The following is an 18,553-nucleotide window of genomic DNA, read 5'->3' as shown; positions in this document are numbered from 1 at the left end:
GCGGCTAAGCCAGATAATGCCTTCCAAACAGGCTACCCTCGGGTACGTCAAGTCGGGGCAGCAGACCTTAGGGTGGATGTCCCACCCATAAATTATCATTGGAGAAGCTGATAGCGTCATGGGCTTGCAGCAAATTTCTGGAAAATCCAAACGGACTCGCATCGGAGCATCAGCAGTCCAAGCTCGCTTTCAAGAACGGCACCAAGAAGAATCAAGAAACTCAAGAGCAAGTACCGAAGGGACGAGATATCAAACGCCCAGCAAAGAGCGATGAAGACAGCGATGGCGATGTCAGTATGGGCAAGGACGCTAAGAAGTCAGGGTCTGAACAACCACGGACTCAGATCAAATCCGAAAGCTTGGAGGACGAAGAGCAGCCCAAGCATGGATCATTGCATGCCAATGGTAATATTGTTCACGCATCTGGTGAGGATCTGCTTTCAGGTTCTAATCTCTGTATCTTAGGCCATGATGAACGCTCGGATTCGCCACCAAAACGCACGAAGAGTGAGGCTCTTGATGAAGGGGAGAACGATGAGTCGGAGGACGATGAGCCAGTCAAGAAGCGCTCAAGGCGGAGTGGACCCCCGTCTTCTAGCACGAAAGCAAATGAAAGAAGCATCTTATCAAAGAAGTCGTCCGACCCTGATGCAAACAGAATGATCAAAGATTCCCCCAAGCCAACGAAAGAAAAGGCAAAGGCTAAGAGTCCGGAAAATGAGAAGTCAGATCGCAAAGCAAGAGGAAGGCCAAAAGCGTCCAATACGTCAAAAGCCATGGAGGTGAGAGAAGAGAAGAATACACCTGCAAAGGCTTCCAAAGAGGAAGACCAGGAGCCAGAGTCAGAAGAAGAGGAGGAGGAAGAAGAGCGGCCCGAAACAGCAGCCAAGGCACGGGAGACTGTTCAAACAACTTTGAAAGGAAGTGCAAAGGATCCATACCCGGACTGGAAGGCAGGAGATGCAGTACCATATGCCGCACTGTGTATCACGTTTTCTCTCGTCGAGCTAACGACGAAACGATTGATTATATCCGCACATTGTTCGCTGTTTCTCCGCCAGGTCTTACGACTAACGCCCAATGACTTGCTTCCCACTGTACAATTGATGATCAATAAGCTTGCTGCTGATTACGCAGGCATTGAACTCGGTATAGGAGAGTCTCTTATCATGAAGGCTATTGGAGAATCAACAGGACGGAGCCTTCAAGTCATCAAAGCCGACCAGGCGGAGATCGGAGACCTTGGCCTGGTGGCCGCGAAAAGTCGTTCAAATCAACCCACCATGTTCAAGCCAAAGGCTTTGACTATAAGAGCAGTTCACGATGGGTTGATGGGCATTGCCACCGTCTCTGGAGATGGCTCTCAGGGAAGAAAGGTAGCAGGAATTAAGAAGCTCCTCTCTGCCGCAGATGCTGCTGCAGCTGGGAAGGGTAGCAAAGGTATTGACATTACCAAGGATAAGGGCGGACCAAGCGAAGCTAAGTTCATCATCCGCTTTCTCGAAGGCAAGTTGAGACTGGGTCTTGCGGAGAAGACTGTTCTTGTAGCTCTTGCCCATGCGGTGGTCATGCACGAGAGTGGGCTCGAAGGCAAGAAAGTGCCCACCAGCGAGGAGCTGGCTGAGGGCGAAGCCATTCTCAAGACTGTCTACAGCGAACTGCCTAACTACGAGGTGATCGTCCCAGCAATGATCAAGCATGGTATATTCAAGCTTCGAGAAAACTGTAAGTTGCAACCAGGTGTGCCCCTGAAACCGATGCTTGCCAAGCCTACGAAATCCATTTCGGAGGTCCTCGACCGCTTTGAAGGAAAGAACTTCACTTGCGAGTATAAATACGATGGCGAGCGAGCGCAGATACACTACGTCGCCGAGGACTCGCCACAGCAATACCAGAGTACGCCCACCTCGAAGCAAAGAAAGGGGCTGTCTGCCATCTTCTCGAGAAATTCCGAAGATCTATCAAAGAAGTACCCCGATATCCTCGATAAACTTTGTACATGGATCAAATCAGAGACAAAAAGCTTCGTATTGGATTGTGAGACGGTGGCTTGGGATCTTGTCGAAAAGAAAGTCTTACCATTCCAGCAGCTGATGACGAGAAAGCGTAAAGATGTGAAGGCTGAGGATATTAAGGTGAAAGTCTGTGTCTTTGCATTCGACATCCTCTTCTACAATGGAGAAGTACTAGACCCACATCATTTTTGTCTCTTGGTATCATGCTGATCTATTGTAGCCAACCGTCGAAAAGCCTTTTCGAGAAAGACGCGAAATTCTTACGAATGCATTTGATGTCGTAGAAGGCGAATTTGCTTTCGCGCAGTACGGCAACACGTCAGAAGTCGACGAGATTCAGCATCTCCTCGACGAATCAGTCAAAGCCTCTTGCGAAGGGCTCATGGTGAAAATGCTTGACACTTCCGAATCAGGCTACGAACCCTCTAAACGGTCACGTAATTGGTTGAAAGTGAAGAAGGACTACCTCTCGGGCATCGGAGACAGCCTTGACCTCGCTGTTATTGGCGCTTACTACGGTAGAGGGAAGCGAACGAGCGTTTACGGTGCTTTCTTGCTGGCTTGTTACAATCCAGCGGAGGAGCGGTTCGAGACAGTCTGCAATATTGGAACTGGCTTCTCTGAGGCAATTCTGGAGGATTTGCACCAAAAATTAGGGTCGGCTGCTATCGAGAAGCCAAAGCCATTCTATTCACACTCGACAGTAGCGAAGGATCAGCCTGATGTTTGGTTTGAGCCACGATTCGTGTGGGAGGTCAAGACTGCAGACTTGACCCTTAGTCCGCGTTATATGGCTGGAAAAGAAGCTCTGATGGATGCTAGTGGAAGAGGCATCAGTCTGCGCTTCCCTCGATTTATCAAGGAGAGAGATGACAAGAAGCCTGAGCAAGCAACGAGCAACAGAATGATCGTAGAGATGTTCCGGAAGCAAGAGGCGATCACCAATACTAAAGGGCCCAGCGTAGATGATGACTTCGAGTATTGACAGCCGTAAGTGCCGCTTGCTTCGCTTTACATACGCGAGATGTTGATGAAAGAATCGTGAGAGTGAATATGTGCTTCGATACAATGCTCAACAGTATGATTCACACATCTTGTGCAATGAACGATACAGTGCTTGTCGCTATGGATCCGCATTAATTTGTACCCTCCCAATTTACCCACGATCTGCCCATCACTCTCCACACCTTGACCTCCCCGCTCTTCATGTCCCCAAGCTTGTAGCTCTCCGCCTTAACTTTCTTGCTTTCCCTACCCTGTTCCCAGGCACGGAGCTTCTTCTTCGTTCCATCCCAATCGACCACGATACCGACGTGGTCTGGTTTACCAACCTCGAGGCTGTACTTGGCTTTCATGGGACCCTTGTGACCCCCAAATTTCGCATTGCGAAACGTCACAACATCGCCTGGGCGAATCTCGTCGTGCTGTTGCACAGAAGCATTGGCAAGGTTGGCGTATACTACCGCGCCATAGGCGCGGATACCGACAGGTCTCAAAGCGTCTGGAATGGAAGTGATGATCTCTAATGGAAGGGAGTGTGGGGAGCCTTCGCCGATGGTAGTGCCTTCCTTTGATTTAGCGCTCTCCGCAAGTCTAACTCCAATGCTCCCATGAGCACCTTCTAATTCATCCTGGCGTGGACTTCTCGGTGGTGGCTCGTGTCGTTGCTCCAATACACTTGGTGTGATAGGATCCGCAGTTTCATAATGCGCACTTACTATAGTCTGTGAATAGTCCATATATAGAACGTAGACTTCCTTTGCGATAGACTTCTTGCCTCCTCGCTTGGTCGTGCTGTTCTCGTCGACTTCGAAGATGATATCCTGGCGATTTTGGAAAGCCTGTGGGGGTGCATTTGCTCTGGTCCACCACTGACTTGCTTGGGCGAGATCAACATCGCCAGCCATGAAGTATTCATTAGATGGCCGTCCTACATCGGTCGACCTTCGGATACTTGTGCTCGTTCGTTGGACATCCGATGAATGGCGGGGCAGGGAGCTTGTCGGTGCTGACATGTTAGGTGACTGTGCTTGTTGCGAATGTAATTGATTTAGTGAAGGTCCACGGCGGTGTTGAGAAGATGGAGAGGAGAATGCAGGGTCAGGTTCCTCTACGGTTGGAGTCCATGTCATTTGCATGTCTTCACGTTGAGGAGTTGACAGACCATGCACAGGCGCAGTGTATCTATATGGGTCGTAGTCTTCATCGGCATCAGTTTGCTTTGGCGGAGGCGGGGGCGGTGGAGCCCCTCTAGGCATATCTGATGATTGTCGTTTGGGGTGAGATGCCGAAGGCGGAAGTGGCGGGATAGCTCGCGGTGCAGCTGCTGGGGGAGGTCCGATCGAAGGAAGGCCGGAGTGATGTAAAGAAGATTCTTCCGTTATTGAATCATCCTCGAAGCTTGGAGCTTTAGTATGCGCTTTAAGTGCATCCTTATGCGTTGTTCCAGATGCAATGTCTGTGTCATAGTCACCGTCATATTCAGTAACCTCTTCATCGCTGTCACGCCGCTTATGTGTTGTCGAGCCGTGAACAGGAAACTTCTCGCCCGCAGCGGCCCTCCTTGGAGGAATCCCTAAAGGAGGTGGTGGAGGTGGTGCCCTGTTTTGCGTCGCTGGTGATGTTGGGGGAATCGGAGCAGGGGCTATGGGTGCTCGGATTGTGCGCTTGGGTGGTTCATCAGACATCGAAGGGAACTTTTCGGTTTCATGTACGGTATCTTCTGACGGACGGGACGGCGGTGGTTGAGGTCGATAAGGGATTGGGCTCTTTGGTTGGGGCGGAGGACCTTCTTTGCCCAGCGGTTGGGTACTGTCTTCTCCAGTGGTCCTGCGATCATAGGATGATAGCTCATCATCGGAAGCTGAACCCTCACTTGGAGAGAGTAGCTCTCTTGAAGGTGGTGGCCGAGGCACCGGCCGTGCTACAATAAGTCAGCGATTTGTTTAGAAGAAGGGCAAGATGCATATGTACAAGCTGTAGGAGGGACCGGTAACGAGCGTTCAGGTGGAGGTGGAGGTAGATGCCCCCCGTAATTAGGAGCTGGAGGTACAGGGCGGTCTTCATCATCAGTGACAATTACGATCCTCAAGTGCTGACCAGAACCTACCTTGTGGTAACGGCGGCACTATGGAGCGTTCTGATGATAATCTTGTCGGCGCAAGTGGCTCTTGGTGGGTTTCTTCAACGTCTGGAACGTGCTCTGGGTTGCGGCCTTGAATAAAGCTGTTTAGCTGAAGTTCTTCGTCTTCTCCATCATCTTCTTTACCGACATCTCCTACCGCCTGGTCAGGACTTTGAACTTCGTGTAAGTCAGGCATGATCGGCACGGGTGCTACTGTGGATGCTGCTGGGCTGTCTGTAGCATGTGAAGCTTGACCAGATCCTTTACGCTCACTTGACCCGGAGCTTTTTTTAGTTGAGCTCTTAGACTGGAGCCCACCAGGAGCGCCAAACATTGCAGCCATGCCCATCCCTCCGCTCATTTTTGCCATACGTTCGCGAATTTCCATTCGCCGTTTGACTTCAGGGTCGATCTCGTCTTCGCCATTCTCTTCATCTTCCTCCCCCCCTCCTCTTCATCCCTATCGTCGGTTGCTGCGGGACCGCCACCGGCCTTACTAGCTACTGCCCTGGGGGCAGGGCGAGGGGCTCCGGACGAAGGATTCGGAGCGCTCAGACTCGGCCTACCGTCACTATCATCCTTGCCTGTAGACGTTTCCTCCCCGTCCTCAGTATCACCAGCTCCAGATTGATCTGCCTCATTTCCGTCACTCAATATTTCTCCGGTAAACACCGCCCTTGGGCTTGTCACTGCAGCCTCTTCTTTCGATTTCCGATGTCTACGAGCTGCATCTATAGACCGCTTTCCTGCATTCTCGGCGCTTTCGACCTTTTCCAAGACTTCAGTCTCCTGCTCGTCATGGTCTACTGGAAGCTCTTCGTCATCTGCTGACTTGGCCGGTCTCTTCTGCTTCTCCTTCTTTTGGCTAGCCTCTGCGTGTCTGGCAGCCTGCTCCATTTGCTGCTTTTGTAGCAGGGCGATTCGGTCTTTCAAGGTTGTGGGCTTGGGTTGATCTTGCTCTGATTCGTCCAAAACGGAACTCGTCGCCGGAGCATTTATCTCGTCTAAGGCGGTTTCGCTTGTCTTCGAAAGCTCGGGATCATCTTCTCTACGATACCCTTTTTGCGGTGGTGGTTGGCGAGGAGGAGGTACATAGGCATTCTTGCTGGGTGGAGGCGCAACGAATGGTTTCTTGATAAAGCCAGAGCCCCCACTGGCCCCCAGGCCGCCAGGCTTCATCGGAGTGACAGGTGGCGCAGCGGGCTTGTTGAATGCATTTATACGATCACGAAACGCATTCGAGGAAGGCTTCTCAGCCGCAGGAGGCGGAGGTTTCGGGTTTACAGGCGGAAGTTTTGGAGCAGCGACATCAGCAGTAGAGGCTGACACTGCATCTTTCGGACTCTGAGGGTCAGCTGCGGGCCCCTGATCCCGACGAGAGTCTGCAGTTTGGCGTGCTGGACCCGATGACGAAGGAGGTTGAGCTCTTGGTGACGAGACGTCAGGCGTTGGAGCTACTGACGCTCCGTGATCATCAGACGCATGTGGCTCTGCATCTCGTTTTGTCTTGCCACTTCTAGCAGGACGAGGGGGCCTCTCAGGTTCGAACGCCTTGACAAAATTCCTGGGAAACAAACCCTCCTGCTTTGCACCGCTCTCGTCTTCAAATTCACCGTAGTACCAGTCTGCATCTTCCTCCTCCGTTACAGTGATGATTTGATCGCCCTTGAAATTTAGATCATCTTCTTCTTGGGAGGTATAGTCAAACAAAGCTTTCACGCGGAAGGGCGGAGTGGTCATTGTCGTGATCTTGCTTCCCAATTACGCGGCTATTTACCGGTATGGTGTAGTAGAGCTCTGTCTTTAGACGTGCGTTAGTCAAATGCAAAGTCTGAACAGCACGAGCGCATTCGAACTTCGAGATGTTTTGCTGACCCTGAGTGAGGGCTCTTAACGGAGAGCTCAACCTTGCAACATCTCTGCAATCTTCAAACAAGACACTGTTGAAGAGCATTTATAGGACAGCCTCCGCTGTCCGCCCGCAACAGCCGGTAGGATCTACTGAGTACATATACTCTAGTCGTATTTTATTATGACGTATTGTAAGGTATCTTGTGTCAGGGCCTCCCGAAATTCGACAGGCCTGCGCAGTTTCCACGGCAAAGCGACAAAGCTTGTACAGCCATCTCCTCTTGGTCTGAGAAGATAGATATGGTTCAGTTGCGCTGATCGCACATGTAGTGCAGGTCAATATTACATACGCCTCACGTCGAAAGAGCCTTCGCATCTTGTGTGATATTAGTGACTTTGTCCTACCTCAGCAATGAATATCCCACGTTCCATACTCAAAAATCCATCAGTGCCCTCGACCGATCCTCCCTTGAAACAACAAGATCGTATGAGGGAAACAGCCCTCTACCATGCCAATCTCATCCAACATCGGAAAGACGTTGAAAATCAGATACTAAACATAATCGAGGCGTTGCTCGAACTCCCGTCATCAAGTGATGCTGATCCAGCTTCTCCGTCTGTTGAAGAAGCGGCTGTTGTGGGGAGCTCGCTGAGGTTATTTCAGCCGTCAGACTATGATGCCCTAGTCGAAGAGCGCAACATAAATAAGCAATGTGGTTATGTTCTCTGCCCACGATTGAATAGACAACAGGAGACGACCGCAAAGTACAGGCTGATCAAAGCTCAAAGAAGCAGGCGCTCGGAATTACATATTGTGAAGACGCATGCAATGGAAAAATGGTGTTCTGATGAATGTGGTAGACGGGCGCTTTATCTGAAAGCACAACTCAATGGTGAGCCTGCGTGGACAAGAGATGCTTCCGAAGGCAGTGATATCGCGGTCTTTGAACAACATGAATGTCGCAGACATTCTCAAAGGTTGGCGCCGACGATGCTAGAGGACGTCACAAAGCTCCGCGTTCGTGAGGACGAAGAACAGGTTGACGCAAAGATGAAGGCTCTCGCAATTGAACGCGGCGACGCGAAAATGCCTAGCAAATCCTCTGGGCTCGTGCAGGTTGTAGACAAGGATCCATCTAGGAGAGAATCACTTGACTATCAGCTACCGGCTCAAGACACAAGTGATGCAATAGAAGGCTATCAGCCCCGCTTCGAACACAGAAAGCTGGGAAAGATCTCCCTTGAAGTCGAATCGTCAGACTTGATGAGCACGATATGATGAACAGGAAAATCATATTTAATTTGTGACTGTCAATTTCTGTGTCAACCTTCGCCTACTTGAGAACTGGACGAGATAGACTGTGACGTTCTCAATGGACATTTATCTCTCGACCTGTGTTCAGGCGATACAGTAGGTAATGCCGATTGTGGAAGCTAATGTTGCTGCTCCAAGACGATTTACTCGATCGTAGCTTCCCCTGAAGTCTTCGAATGATTCTGGAGTCGGCATCTGTATCAAAAATTTGTGAGATGACCCGCAAACGACAGCACGTCACAGGAGAATCGGGGAAAGATGCAAGGATTTGGCAATCAAGCCTAGCCCCTCAGGGGTTTTGGCGACACCTTTAATGAACAACTCGTATTCAGACTTCTAGCTGCTGTGCACCTGGTAGGTACGTGCTCCGTCGATTAGTCAACACTTCATGTCACCCGTACGTTACGTCCTGGGTGGCCTCCCCTCAAAGCGCCTGGGCCTCTCAGCAACTTGCTGTTGTTGGACTGCAACAACGTTGACGGGAATTGAGTCAAACTATGGTTGAAAAATTGTTAGACGATGAATTGAGTAGCTTTGTAGTACAGACTTACTCCCAAACTCTTCAACATGTCCTTAGTTTCTGAGTCTACATCCAAATGACCCGAGCTACCCTCTTGATTTGCGAAGTCCAATGCTGAAATTTCTGGTACGTATTGATCTTTTCGCTCTCGCTCTTCTTCTTGTAGCTTGAATGAGATACCACGGACTGGACCACGTTGAATGCGCTTCATCAAGTGAGTAGTATAGCCAGCAATCTAAGTAGCAGACAATCAATATCGTTTATTCGTAGCCAGAATCAGGTATTTCGGACCTTATTGCGTAGGCGCTTAGAGGCGATGATAGCTATTTCATCGCAGATTCGTTTGTTGGTCTCGAAATCGAGTGTGAGTTTAGGATAGTAGCGTTCAATGATCACTTTGGCCGACTTTTTCACAGTCTGAGTAGAACATCAGCAATCGAGAGGCTTGAAAACTCCGCGACCCCATTATTGCAGACCTTTGTACGAACTCGACCCATGATGGCGCTGTGGAAGTTGCTTTACTTCCTTGTGAAGATTGGTCGAATGTTTCGCTTGAAGCGGGCGTTGTGGGCGGCGCTAGTAGCTTCTACGGTCGTCTTTGAGGTCTTGTGCGCATTTACCCCTTTTGTACATCACTTGAAATAATTCATGGTATCCCTGGGGAGTAGGTTTTATCTATTTAAGTATATATGCCTATGGAATTCTCATGAAACCCTGCTTGTCCCTTGCATGGTTTCATAGAGTATTGGCATAATCTCGTCACCTTCCTCCATAGGTTGTACTTCCTCTTTCTTGCGCACGTGTCCGAAATCCAATCCGTAGGTCTGTTTATTTTGATTCGATGGCCGACCTGAGGGGGAGTCCAGCCTTGTGGTAGTTTGACTACTCTGCGCAGCAAATTCAGTCTTCTTTGACATTATGTCAATATCTTTGGCAAGCTGGGAGCTTGTTTCCGCTTTCTTGATTCCAAGTTCAATGCGACCCTGAGGATCTACTCCTGCTTTATTGACTTGTAGCCATGTCTTGGACCCTCCTTTTATGTCGGGATCAGGAGCGGCTTCTGCAGCTTTTCTATTTGCAAAAAGGTTGTCAGTAAAATGTTGGGCTGTGACTCCCCCAATGCCGAAAACGGAGTAATGTTGTTTGTATCCCCTTGCATCTATGCCCGATGCAAGGACCCTTGCCTCGAATGGTGGCTTATGCTCTTGTGGGCCATACTGAGGGTGGTTGAAAGTATGAGAGTGGGACCTGAGATATGATAGACCGGCAGATGGATGAGTAAGAGGGGGTCCAGTGTCACTGATATCTAAATGAGAAATCGTTGCCTTCTGGGGTGGTTCCCGCGGCAAATCAAGGAAATCTTGAACGTATCTGAAGAGTTCCGAGGGTGCTCTGCGCAGCTGACCGATAAAATATTCGAGTTCATCATCTGACACTGGATCAGGGCTTTTGAAATCCCCTTCACCTGCCCCTTGTTCAATCTGCTTGATTCTTAGATAGTTCAACTTTTTGCGGGCACACTCTTTTCTCAGAAAGCGTCGAAATTCACTTCTTCTCCTTTTGACGCTCTTCTCAACGAAACCAGTGAATTCGCCAAGGGTTTGGCCCTTAAGCCATGGGCCTTCAAATTTCCAACGTTCTTCGTCTAGAGTACGTTTCCTTACATCAGTAGTATCATAGTCTGACTCAAAGACGCTTCTCGGTGGCTCTCGCGTATTTCTTCCAGCTTTGGACAGGGACAAATCCATCTCCTGCCATTTCTCTAGGGTTTTCGTGTACGCCGATGTGGAACCAAAATCAGTGATATGGTCCAATGAGTCTACATTCTCGATCTGTATATGACGTGTTGAGCTGCGCGTAGTCGCTTTCAGTGGCAGTGATCGCTTCAAACCCCATTCTCCCTTCTGAAAGGCGCTGTCTGACGTCTCAATGGCGGCGTGCGTTGGATAGGGAAGAGTCGCGGTGTCCGAGTCTGGGACCGTTCCAGTCAACTCGGAAACTGGTCTAGGAAGCGGTGGCGGCAAAGCGAACAGGCGTGAAGTTCTGAGTAGGTTGGCAGTCGGCGAGAGCCTCCTCACAGACATCTCATTGAGACAATCCTACAAATCCGAAAGCGAAAGAACCTATTTCAAGCTTTCAACGACTCGCCGCCACAAATTGCCTCCTTTGCGGCTAAACCATGGCATCTCTTGCATGAGTCTAGCCTAAATGGTCATTTTGTAAACAGACGAAGCCAAAGCTAATCAACTCGCACTCACTCAGTCTACCAAGCATACTTGTTGTTCTACAAACCCACTCCTCAAAGGTCGGCGCGCGTTCAAGAGGAAAATGATTGTTACTGCTCCCAATTGAAGTGGCATGAAGCTCTGAACAAGTCGCGACTTATCTTCACAGTACATTTGGAGCGCAAATAACATGGACCGTCCTGCGACTCCCACAGGAGGTCCTCCGGGATATAGTGCAGCTCCTCCGTCGTATTCAGGGGTGTCTAATGGCAACGCCCGACCTAAGATGTCTAACAATGGATCCACGGCGCGGCTCTTGAGTTCGATGGATGAGGCCGAGTATCGACCGTACGTACCCCCAAGGTTTCTTAAGAGACGTTGCGCGAGCCCCTAGCGTAAGCCTGTAGTGAATGCTATGGCCTTTGATTGCAACAATGAACGGCTGCAATTTGCAAAAGAGCAGAGTCAACCCCCAAGTCCTGGGTCAGAGCTATCAATGATTGCCCAAGTTGATTGGCAGCTCAAAGCGCTCTGCTACTTTGCGCGTACGATTCAAAGACAAGAGCTCATTCTATGGTATACCTAGGCCTCCATCCCCTCGAAGATCACAAGCTCCCTCGATCGCTTCCATATCGCGACCACACACGCCCTCCGTTATCGAAAATGCGCCGAAGCTGACACCCACGGCTGGGAACACCTCTTATGTACCTTACCTGCCCAGCCACGGCTCCCCATCTCGATCCACACTCTCGCGTACATCGCCAGAGTCGTCACGTCCTCCACCGTCTGACATTTCATATGAACCTGCTGATATTAACGGTAGCCCACGACCAGGTACACCATCGTCGAAATATGGTGGGAGTCCGAAACGACCTTTGCCACCTGCTCCTTTGTTCTCAAGTCCACAACGTGTAAGCAAGGCTTCAGGCAACATACTCGAGGGTAGCGCAATTCCAATTCAAGAAGGTGACGATGATGTCTTCGGTGCCCAAAGCAACGATGCAAGAGCAAGCTTGAAATCGCATGATTCTTTCCATTCGGAGTCTACCTATACGGAAGAGCTTTATTCGAAAGGTGAAGACGAGGATCATTATGGTCCAGCACCGTTGGGTCGCCAGCAGAGGCGCGGTGCAAGACAAGCACAAATGGCGAAAAAGGAAGTCCGATTGATCAACGGCGAGTTAATATTGGAGTGTAAGATACCAACCATACTGTACAGTTTCTTGCCCAGACGAGACGATGTCGAGTTCACACACATGCGGTATACCGCTGTTACTTGCGACCCAGACGACTTTGTACTTAAAGGATACAAGTTGAGACAGAACATTGGCACCACAACACGAGACACCGAATTATTCATATGTATAACCATGTACAACGAAGATGAGATCGACTTCACGAGGACTATGCACGGAGTCATGAGAAATATCTCCCACTTCTGTTCCAGATCTAAGTCACGCACCTGGGGCAAAGATGGCTGGCAGAAAATCGTGGTTTGCATTGTTTCTGATGGCCGAAGAAAGGTACATCCTAGGACACTGGACGCACTCGCAGCCATGGGATTATACCAACACGGCATTGCGAAGAATCTTGTAAATCAAAAGGAGGTCACAGCGCATGTATATGAGTACACGACACAGGTATCCCTGGATGCAGATTTGAAGTTTAAAGGAGCAGAGAAAGGGATCGTGCCATGTCAGATGATATTCTGTCTGAAAGAAAAAAATCAGAAAAAGCTTAACTCCCATCGATGGTTCTTCAATGCATTCGGAAGAGCACTTACGCCGAATGTCTGTATCTTGCTCGACGTCGGTACTAAACCAGGACCGACTTCATTGTACCATCTTTGGAAGGCTTTCGATACTGACTCGACGGTCGCTGGCGCGTGCGGAGAGATCAAAGCAGGCAAAGGCAAGAACTGGCTAGGTTTGCTCAATCCTCTCGTCGCATCTCAAAACTTCGAGTACAAAATGTCCAACATTCTTGACAAGCCGCTGGAATCTGTTTTCGGGTACATCACCGTCTTGCCAGGAGCATTAAGCGCCTATCGCTATTATGCTTTACAAAACGACGCGACTGGACACGGTCCACTGAGCCAGTATTTCAAGGGTGAAACCTTGCATGGCCAGAATGCGGACGTATTCACAGCAAATATGTATCTTGCGGAAGATCGCATCCTGTGCTGGGAGTTGGTTGCGAAAAGGAATGAGCGGTGGGTCCTGAAGTACGTCAAGAGCGCTATAGGAGAGACGGACGTGCCAGACGCCACACCTGAATTCATATCTCAACGGAGAAGATGGCTCAACGGAGCCTTTTTCGCGGCTGTCTACTCGCTGGTCCATTTTAGACAGGTTTGGCATACGGATCATACCTTATGGCGAAAAATATTACTGCATATTGAATTCGTATACCAATTCGTGAGCTTGGGATTCACATACTTCTCATTGGTGAGACCTCTTCCGTTTTGTTCATGACGGTAAGCTAACAGCAACAGGCCAACTTCTATCTTACCTTCTACTTCATAGCAGGCTCTATTTCAGATCCGAAGCTTGACCCTTTCGGTCATCATATTGGGTTGTATGTTTTCGTAGTTCTGCGATTTGCCTGTGTACTCCTGATATGTACGCAATTCATCTTGTCAATGGGCAATCGACCACAAGGGTAAGCAACAGCTCCATCCAGCGAGAAGAGCTCAACTTACAGTAGAACAGAGCCAAGAGAATGTTTATGACTAGCATCATAATCTATTCGGTCATCATGGCATACACGACGTTCGCTGCCCTATACATCGTCATCACACAACTCAGGGACAAGAAGAACACTTTTGCCTTGGGGAATAACGTCTTCACTAATCTCATCGTCTCCACGGCTTCTACCGTAGGGCTATATTTCCTCATGTCATTTCTCTACCTTGACCCCTGGCACATGTTCACAAGCTCAGCGCAATATTTTGCTCTTCTACCCTCTTATATCTGTACGTTGCAAGTGTACGCCTTCTGCAATACACACGATGTCACTTGGGGCACCAAAGGTGACAATGTGATTCATATCGATTTGGGCGCCGCGGTCTCTGGTAAGGGCAACACTGTCGAATTAGAAATGCCAAGCGAGCAGCTTGACATCGATTCTGGCTATGACGAAGCACTCCGTAACCTTCGTGACCGACTCGAGGTGCCGAAAGACGCGGTCAGCGAAGCGCAACAGCAAGAGGATTATTACCGAGCTGTCCGGACCTACATGGTTGTATCCTGGATGATTGCTAACGCCATTCTGGCTATGGCCGTGAGCGAAGCGTACAGCAGCACTCACGTTAGCAACAATTTCTACCTGAAGTTCATTCTCTGGTCTGTCGCAGCCGTGGCGTTCTTCCGCGCAATCGGTAGCAGTACGTTCGGTGTGATCAACATTGTGCATATGATCGCGGAAGGGAGGATGAGGGTCAGTTGGAAGGGCATCAAGTGTCCTGACTGGGTCAGTGATACAGGGAGTAAGGTGTCTACCCGTTTCAGCTTCTTTGGCGGCAGTAGCTGGGCAAGCGGTAGCAGCATGGGGAAGACGGCGCGGAGTGGGTGATCGATGATCGTGACTTTGTATAGACGATTCTCTAGGAATCGAGGCGTTGCTCTAGACTTTGAATGTTAGCCAATCTCTCTTAAGCAACTGCTCTACAGGTGTTTTGATATCAAGCTTATTATTGCCGCACTGGAATCTGAATGACCTTTATAAATGCAGGACCTGCCCGCCGATTCCTTTGGCCTATGAACAATTCGAAAAAATCTAGATACAATACTGCATGGGGTATTCGCGTCCGAGGTACTCAGAAATTCACTTAGCCAAACAAGTTTCATCAATAAACACAAAAATAACCCCCAGCACTAGTGTGATCACGATTCAGGAACAGATCCTAGATGTCAAGTGCTTCTGCTTTGCGGGGTGTCGGGGACATCCCAGATGGATGTGCTTGCGTTGTCCATTTCTGGCTGCGGTATGTGATCATATCGATCTTTGATAATGGGTTTAGGTCCAGCATCAATCTGTCGATTGGTCGACACTGGTGCTAGAGGCTCAACTGTCGCAGCTCGAGGGTCCATGCCGTTTGCTCTGACGGATGGAATCATTATAGCCCGATCTTTGGAGCTAAAGACTATGGGTGAAGTGGGAGAAAAAATAGGCAGGTCTGCCTTGGTCCGTCGAACCGTAGGGGGTGTGCGTGGCTGTGGCTCCGCAACAGGAGGCATGAATGACGGATCTTGAGTTGGCAGTGGAAAGCTAGATTCGATGGCGAATTTCGCTTCCTCATTCGGATCGTACTTAGGCTCTAGACAATCCCTTATCGGGTTCAGATTAGAAGTTGCTTGAGGTTGCAGTAGCGGTTCATCCTGGGAAGTTTTTCCTGGTGGGGCTCCCTGGGTTACGCCAGGCATTGACTCGCCATCCACTTCGATATTGGCAATCTTATGGGCGTCGATGGAGGCATTTGCTGCATCCAGCTTCGAATTGGGAGTTGAAGCAACCTTGATGCCTCTTCTTTTGGGTTTTCCCGGTGACAATGATTTGGGATTGGACTTGGAAGGCACGGCCGTCTTGGACACGACAGCAGATGCTTTGGTTGGCCTGCTTTTGGGGCCAGGCTTAGCCTTGACCTGTCGAGCTACATACTCCTCTTTTGAAGGTACGTTGAGCTTGATACTCATTTTTTTCATGCCGGAAGTTAGTTGATTCAGCTCTTCAGCCTTGGTATCTTCATTTACATAAGGTAAGGAATTAGCAACAGCTTGTTTGGTTGGTACAGTATGGTCAAGATCCAGTGCTTCAGGTAAGGAAGAGCCCCCTGTTGGCAAAGTCAATCCAACATGGGGCCGTTTCGATGAACTAGGCTTCACTGCCTCTGAATCTGAGGTCGGTGGGCGAGTCTGCCGAGCCTTTTGATCTTCGGGAACAGAGGTCAAATTGAAATCGGAACCAAGATCTGTGCTAAGCGAGGTCACAGTAGAAGCAACACTTGACCGCCTCCTCGTGGGTCTTCGAGGCCTTTCTTCACCCGTACTCTCTGAAATAGGGGAAGAGCTAGTGGTTTCTGATGTAAGCAATTTCATATCAGCAACGGTCTTACGTCGGCTCGTCCTGGAGGGAAGCTTCTTGGACATCTCTGCTGTATTCGCCTGCTGCTTTGGTCGTTTCTCTCGAAGCTGCATACGACTGGAATCAATCGGGATTGCTTCTGATGGTAGGCTGACTCCAGATTGCCGGTCTCGACGAGCTCGTGTAGCCTCAGCATTCAATTCCTCGGGCTTACAAGACGAAGTGTCGCGATCTACCGGCACGAGTAGTCTACTAAGCTCAAGAGCGGCTGTGGCCCAGCCCACGTCAGGTGGAGGAGGGCTTGGAGGGCGAGGTCCAGGCGTGTACATGCCAGCCGTGGAGCCAGAGAGCGAGCGCCGTCCCAATGAAGGCTCCACTATCTTGGCTTTGTAGGATTCTGTTGCAGAGGTATAAGTAGGCTTGACACTGGCCCGCTGCTTTTTTGGAAGGGCCAATGCCGCCTGCGGCCTCTGCAATGCCTCAATCTCCTCCAGACACGGTAAAGACCACCAATTCGTATCAATTGATCCAGTTGGATCAATAGCTAGCGAAGGCTCGTGCTTTGTTACGCCGACCGTCTTCGGGGACTCCAGTGTACCTTCCACCTTCGCGCTCGGGCTCTGGCCATCGCTCGCAGGATGCGATGCGCTGGTAGATGAACCGAGGGTACTCATATGGCTGAGCACACCGCTCATCAAGGCTCGATCACTGTAACCGCCCTCAAGCACGCTTATGATGCGGCCATCGACTCCGAGGTCAGTTTCCTCGGACATACTGACAATATCACGAGTAAAACGAGCATAAAAGCTAGTGGGTACATTGACGTTATGGCGTTGCATATACTGACTTTCCCATTCACTTGCATCGAAACCAGCAGAGAGAAAAATTGCTGCCTTCGGCTTTGGAAAAGCTGAACTTTGACGAAGACGATTGCTGTGAATTCGAAGGAAAGACCGAGCTTTTGCTAGCACCACAAGATATTTATCTTCATATAATGCCCAGAAATCGGCTTCCGTCTTCCATGGCTGCAGGTGGACGTTCCAAATGGACTGTCCATGAGCGTTCTCGATGCATAAACTTGCGTTGCGGACCTTCTCGTCATCGCCCATTTCGCAAGGATAGGAGTTAATATCGTGCAAACTGAAGTAACCAATGGAGGTCTTCTTCGACATAGGTGTACTCTTAGGCATCGAAACCACTTTAGAGTTGTGAGCCCATGTTATAGACTGAGAACCATCGCCATGATGAAGGTCAAAATCGATGATTGCGGCATGTGTTAGTCCATGAGTCATCGAGCCATGCGAAATTCCCACGTGCACGTTGTTCAGCCAGCAGAAACCGGACGGCATGTCTGCGGAGCAATGATGTCCTGGAGGTCTGATACACACGAAAGCCCGTGTACTGTCCTCATTGCTGAATACAGCATCTACCGCTTCGCATACGCCCCCTAGCGCCCCTTCAAGAGCTTTCAACGAGCCGGAGCAGAGATACAAGTCACCCTCGTGGAGGGTTGGCCTTTTATCTTCTAGACCACCATTCGTGTCATTTGGCTCGGTGGGACGTAAGAGCTCTTTTCGATTCAAAAGCAGGTTTGCCTCTGCTTTGTCGCACATGGCGCTCAATTCGTTCATCCATTGAAGACCGTGTATGGCCACGGCGGCTGGTGAACGAAGGGAAACTTTTCTTGAAGTTTTGTGAAATTTAAAAGGCACGGTTGAAAAAGAGTGTGAAGGTCGTTGAGGGTGAGGAGCTGCATACCCTCCCACATGCCGCCCCCCAAGACGTACATAAGCTGTTGCAAGGCCTAAAATTGAGGCATGTATGCGCTCTGGGCGTTCCACGATCGTGTTGAGACTTGCTTTTGACGTCCGGGGTCTTGCGTACCGGTGACCGTAGCAGTCGTCTTGTAGAACAACAATGACCTTGCTTTTGCCCTTCTTCTCGAACTCATTGTGATTGAGTTCGAGATCGCGCTTAAAGAAGCCCAGAGCAACGTCGGCAGCGGTCAAAGGAGGTTTTGAGACCTCTTCAGCGGGCGGAGGAAGCGAAGGTCTTTTGTTCAAACTCGGTCTTGGGGATGAGGTTATGTATGATGATGACCGTCTTACTGAGGGAGACGGCGGTGGAGTTCGAGCTTGCTCTTGTAAGGAGCTTCGCGATGTCTTTCTTGCCAGAGGAGAGTTATGATTGTGTTCAGGAGCGTTCATGGAGCTGGAGCTCGGAGCGCGCCTTAAAGGATGTTTTGGCTCGCGGCTCGACGCTGTCGGGGCCCCATCCATAGTCGCATTCTGTGGCTGAAGAGGTGGACCCGAGGGAGAAGATGGAGGTAAATTCGTGGCAGCAGCTACAGAGAGAGTCATGCTCCTCATTGGTTCAGACAAATTGTCTTTTTCTGGATTTACGGCACGCGCTGGCGCTGTC

At 49.9% G+C, this 18,553-nt stretch overlaps 7 protein-coding genes across 7 annotated transcripts; 3 read left to right on the top strand and 4 right to left on the bottom strand.

Annotated features, from left to right (window-relative positions):
* Nucleotides 1-16: 16 nt before the first annotated feature.
* Nucleotides 17-3,000, top strand: KY384_003191 (uncharacterized protein; the record flags this gene model as incomplete). Its single annotated transcript, XM_044811711.1, has 3 exons — nt 17-72; nt 131-2,141; nt 2,236-3,000. The coding sequence occupies 3 exons, from the start codon at nt 17-19 to the stop codon at nt 2,998-3,000; spliced, it is 2,832 nt and encodes a 943-aa protein (XP_044670844.1).
* Nucleotides 3,001-3,151: 151 nt separating this feature from the next.
* Nucleotides 3,152-6,879, bottom strand: KY384_003190 (uncharacterized protein; the record flags this gene model as incomplete). Its single annotated transcript, XM_044811710.1, has 3 exons — nt 3,152-4,938; nt 5,125-5,589; nt 5,706-6,879. The coding sequence occupies 3 exons, from the start codon at nt 6,877-6,879 to the stop codon at nt 3,152-3,154; spliced, it is 3,426 nt and encodes a 1,141-aa protein (XP_044670843.1).
* A 523-nt stretch (nt 6,880-7,402) lies between these two features.
* On the top strand, nt 7,403-8,269 carry KY384_003189 (uncharacterized protein; the record flags this gene model as incomplete). Its single annotated transcript, XM_044811709.1, has 1 exon — nt 7,403-8,269. The coding sequence occupies one exon, from the start codon at nt 7,403-7,405 to the stop codon at nt 8,267-8,269; it is 867 nt and encodes a 288-aa protein (XP_044670842.1).
* Nucleotides 8,270-8,586: 317 nt separating this feature from the next.
* Nucleotides 8,587-9,322, bottom strand: RPS17 (40S ribosomal protein S17; the record flags this gene model as incomplete). The annotated part of the gene is made up of 4 exons (XM_044811708.1): nt 8,587-8,613; nt 8,857-9,060; nt 9,117-9,242; nt 9,302-9,322. The coding sequence occupies 4 exons, from the start codon at nt 9,320-9,322 to the stop codon at nt 8,587-8,589; spliced, it is 378 nt and encodes a 125-aa protein (XP_044670841.1).
* Nucleotides 9,323-9,529: 207 nt separating this feature from the next.
* KY384_003187 (uncharacterized protein) lies at nt 9,530-10,909 on the bottom strand (the record flags this gene model as incomplete). Its single annotated transcript, XM_044811707.1, has 1 exon — nt 9,530-10,909. The coding sequence occupies one exon, from the start codon at nt 10,907-10,909 to the stop codon at nt 9,530-9,532; it is 1,380 nt and encodes a 459-aa protein (XP_044670840.1).
* Nucleotides 10,910-11,240: 331 nt separating this feature from the next.
* KY384_003186 (uncharacterized protein) lies at nt 11,241-14,623 on the top strand (the record flags this gene model as incomplete). The annotated part of the gene is made up of 4 exons (XM_044811706.1): nt 11,241-11,413; nt 11,637-13,497; nt 13,545-13,711; nt 13,762-14,623. The coding sequence occupies 4 exons, from the start codon at nt 11,241-11,243 to the stop codon at nt 14,621-14,623; spliced, it is 3,063 nt and encodes a 1,020-aa protein (XP_044670839.1).
* Nucleotides 14,624-14,961: 338 nt separating this feature from the next.
* On the bottom strand, nt 14,962-18,501 carry KY384_003185 (uncharacterized protein; the record flags this gene model as incomplete). The annotated part of the gene is made up of 1 exon (XM_044811705.1): nt 14,962-18,501. One exon carries the CDS (start codon nt 18,499-18,501, stop codon nt 14,962-14,964), a length of 3,540 nt encoding a protein of 1,179 aa, XP_044670838.1.
* Between the last annotated feature and the right edge of the window lie 52 nt (nt 18,502-18,553).

Source organism: Bacidia gigantensis (assembly GCF_019456465.1).
Source record: "Bacidia gigantensis strain McMullin 20006 chromosome Unknown contig_180, whole genome shotgun sequence".
Taxonomy (NCBI): domain Eukaryota; kingdom Fungi; phylum Ascomycota; class Lecanoromycetes; order Lecanorales; family Ramalinaceae; genus Bacidia; species Bacidia gigantensis.
The sequence above is the reverse complement of the archived record's forward strand: the minus strand, read 5'-3'. Positions and strand labels throughout refer to the sequence as shown.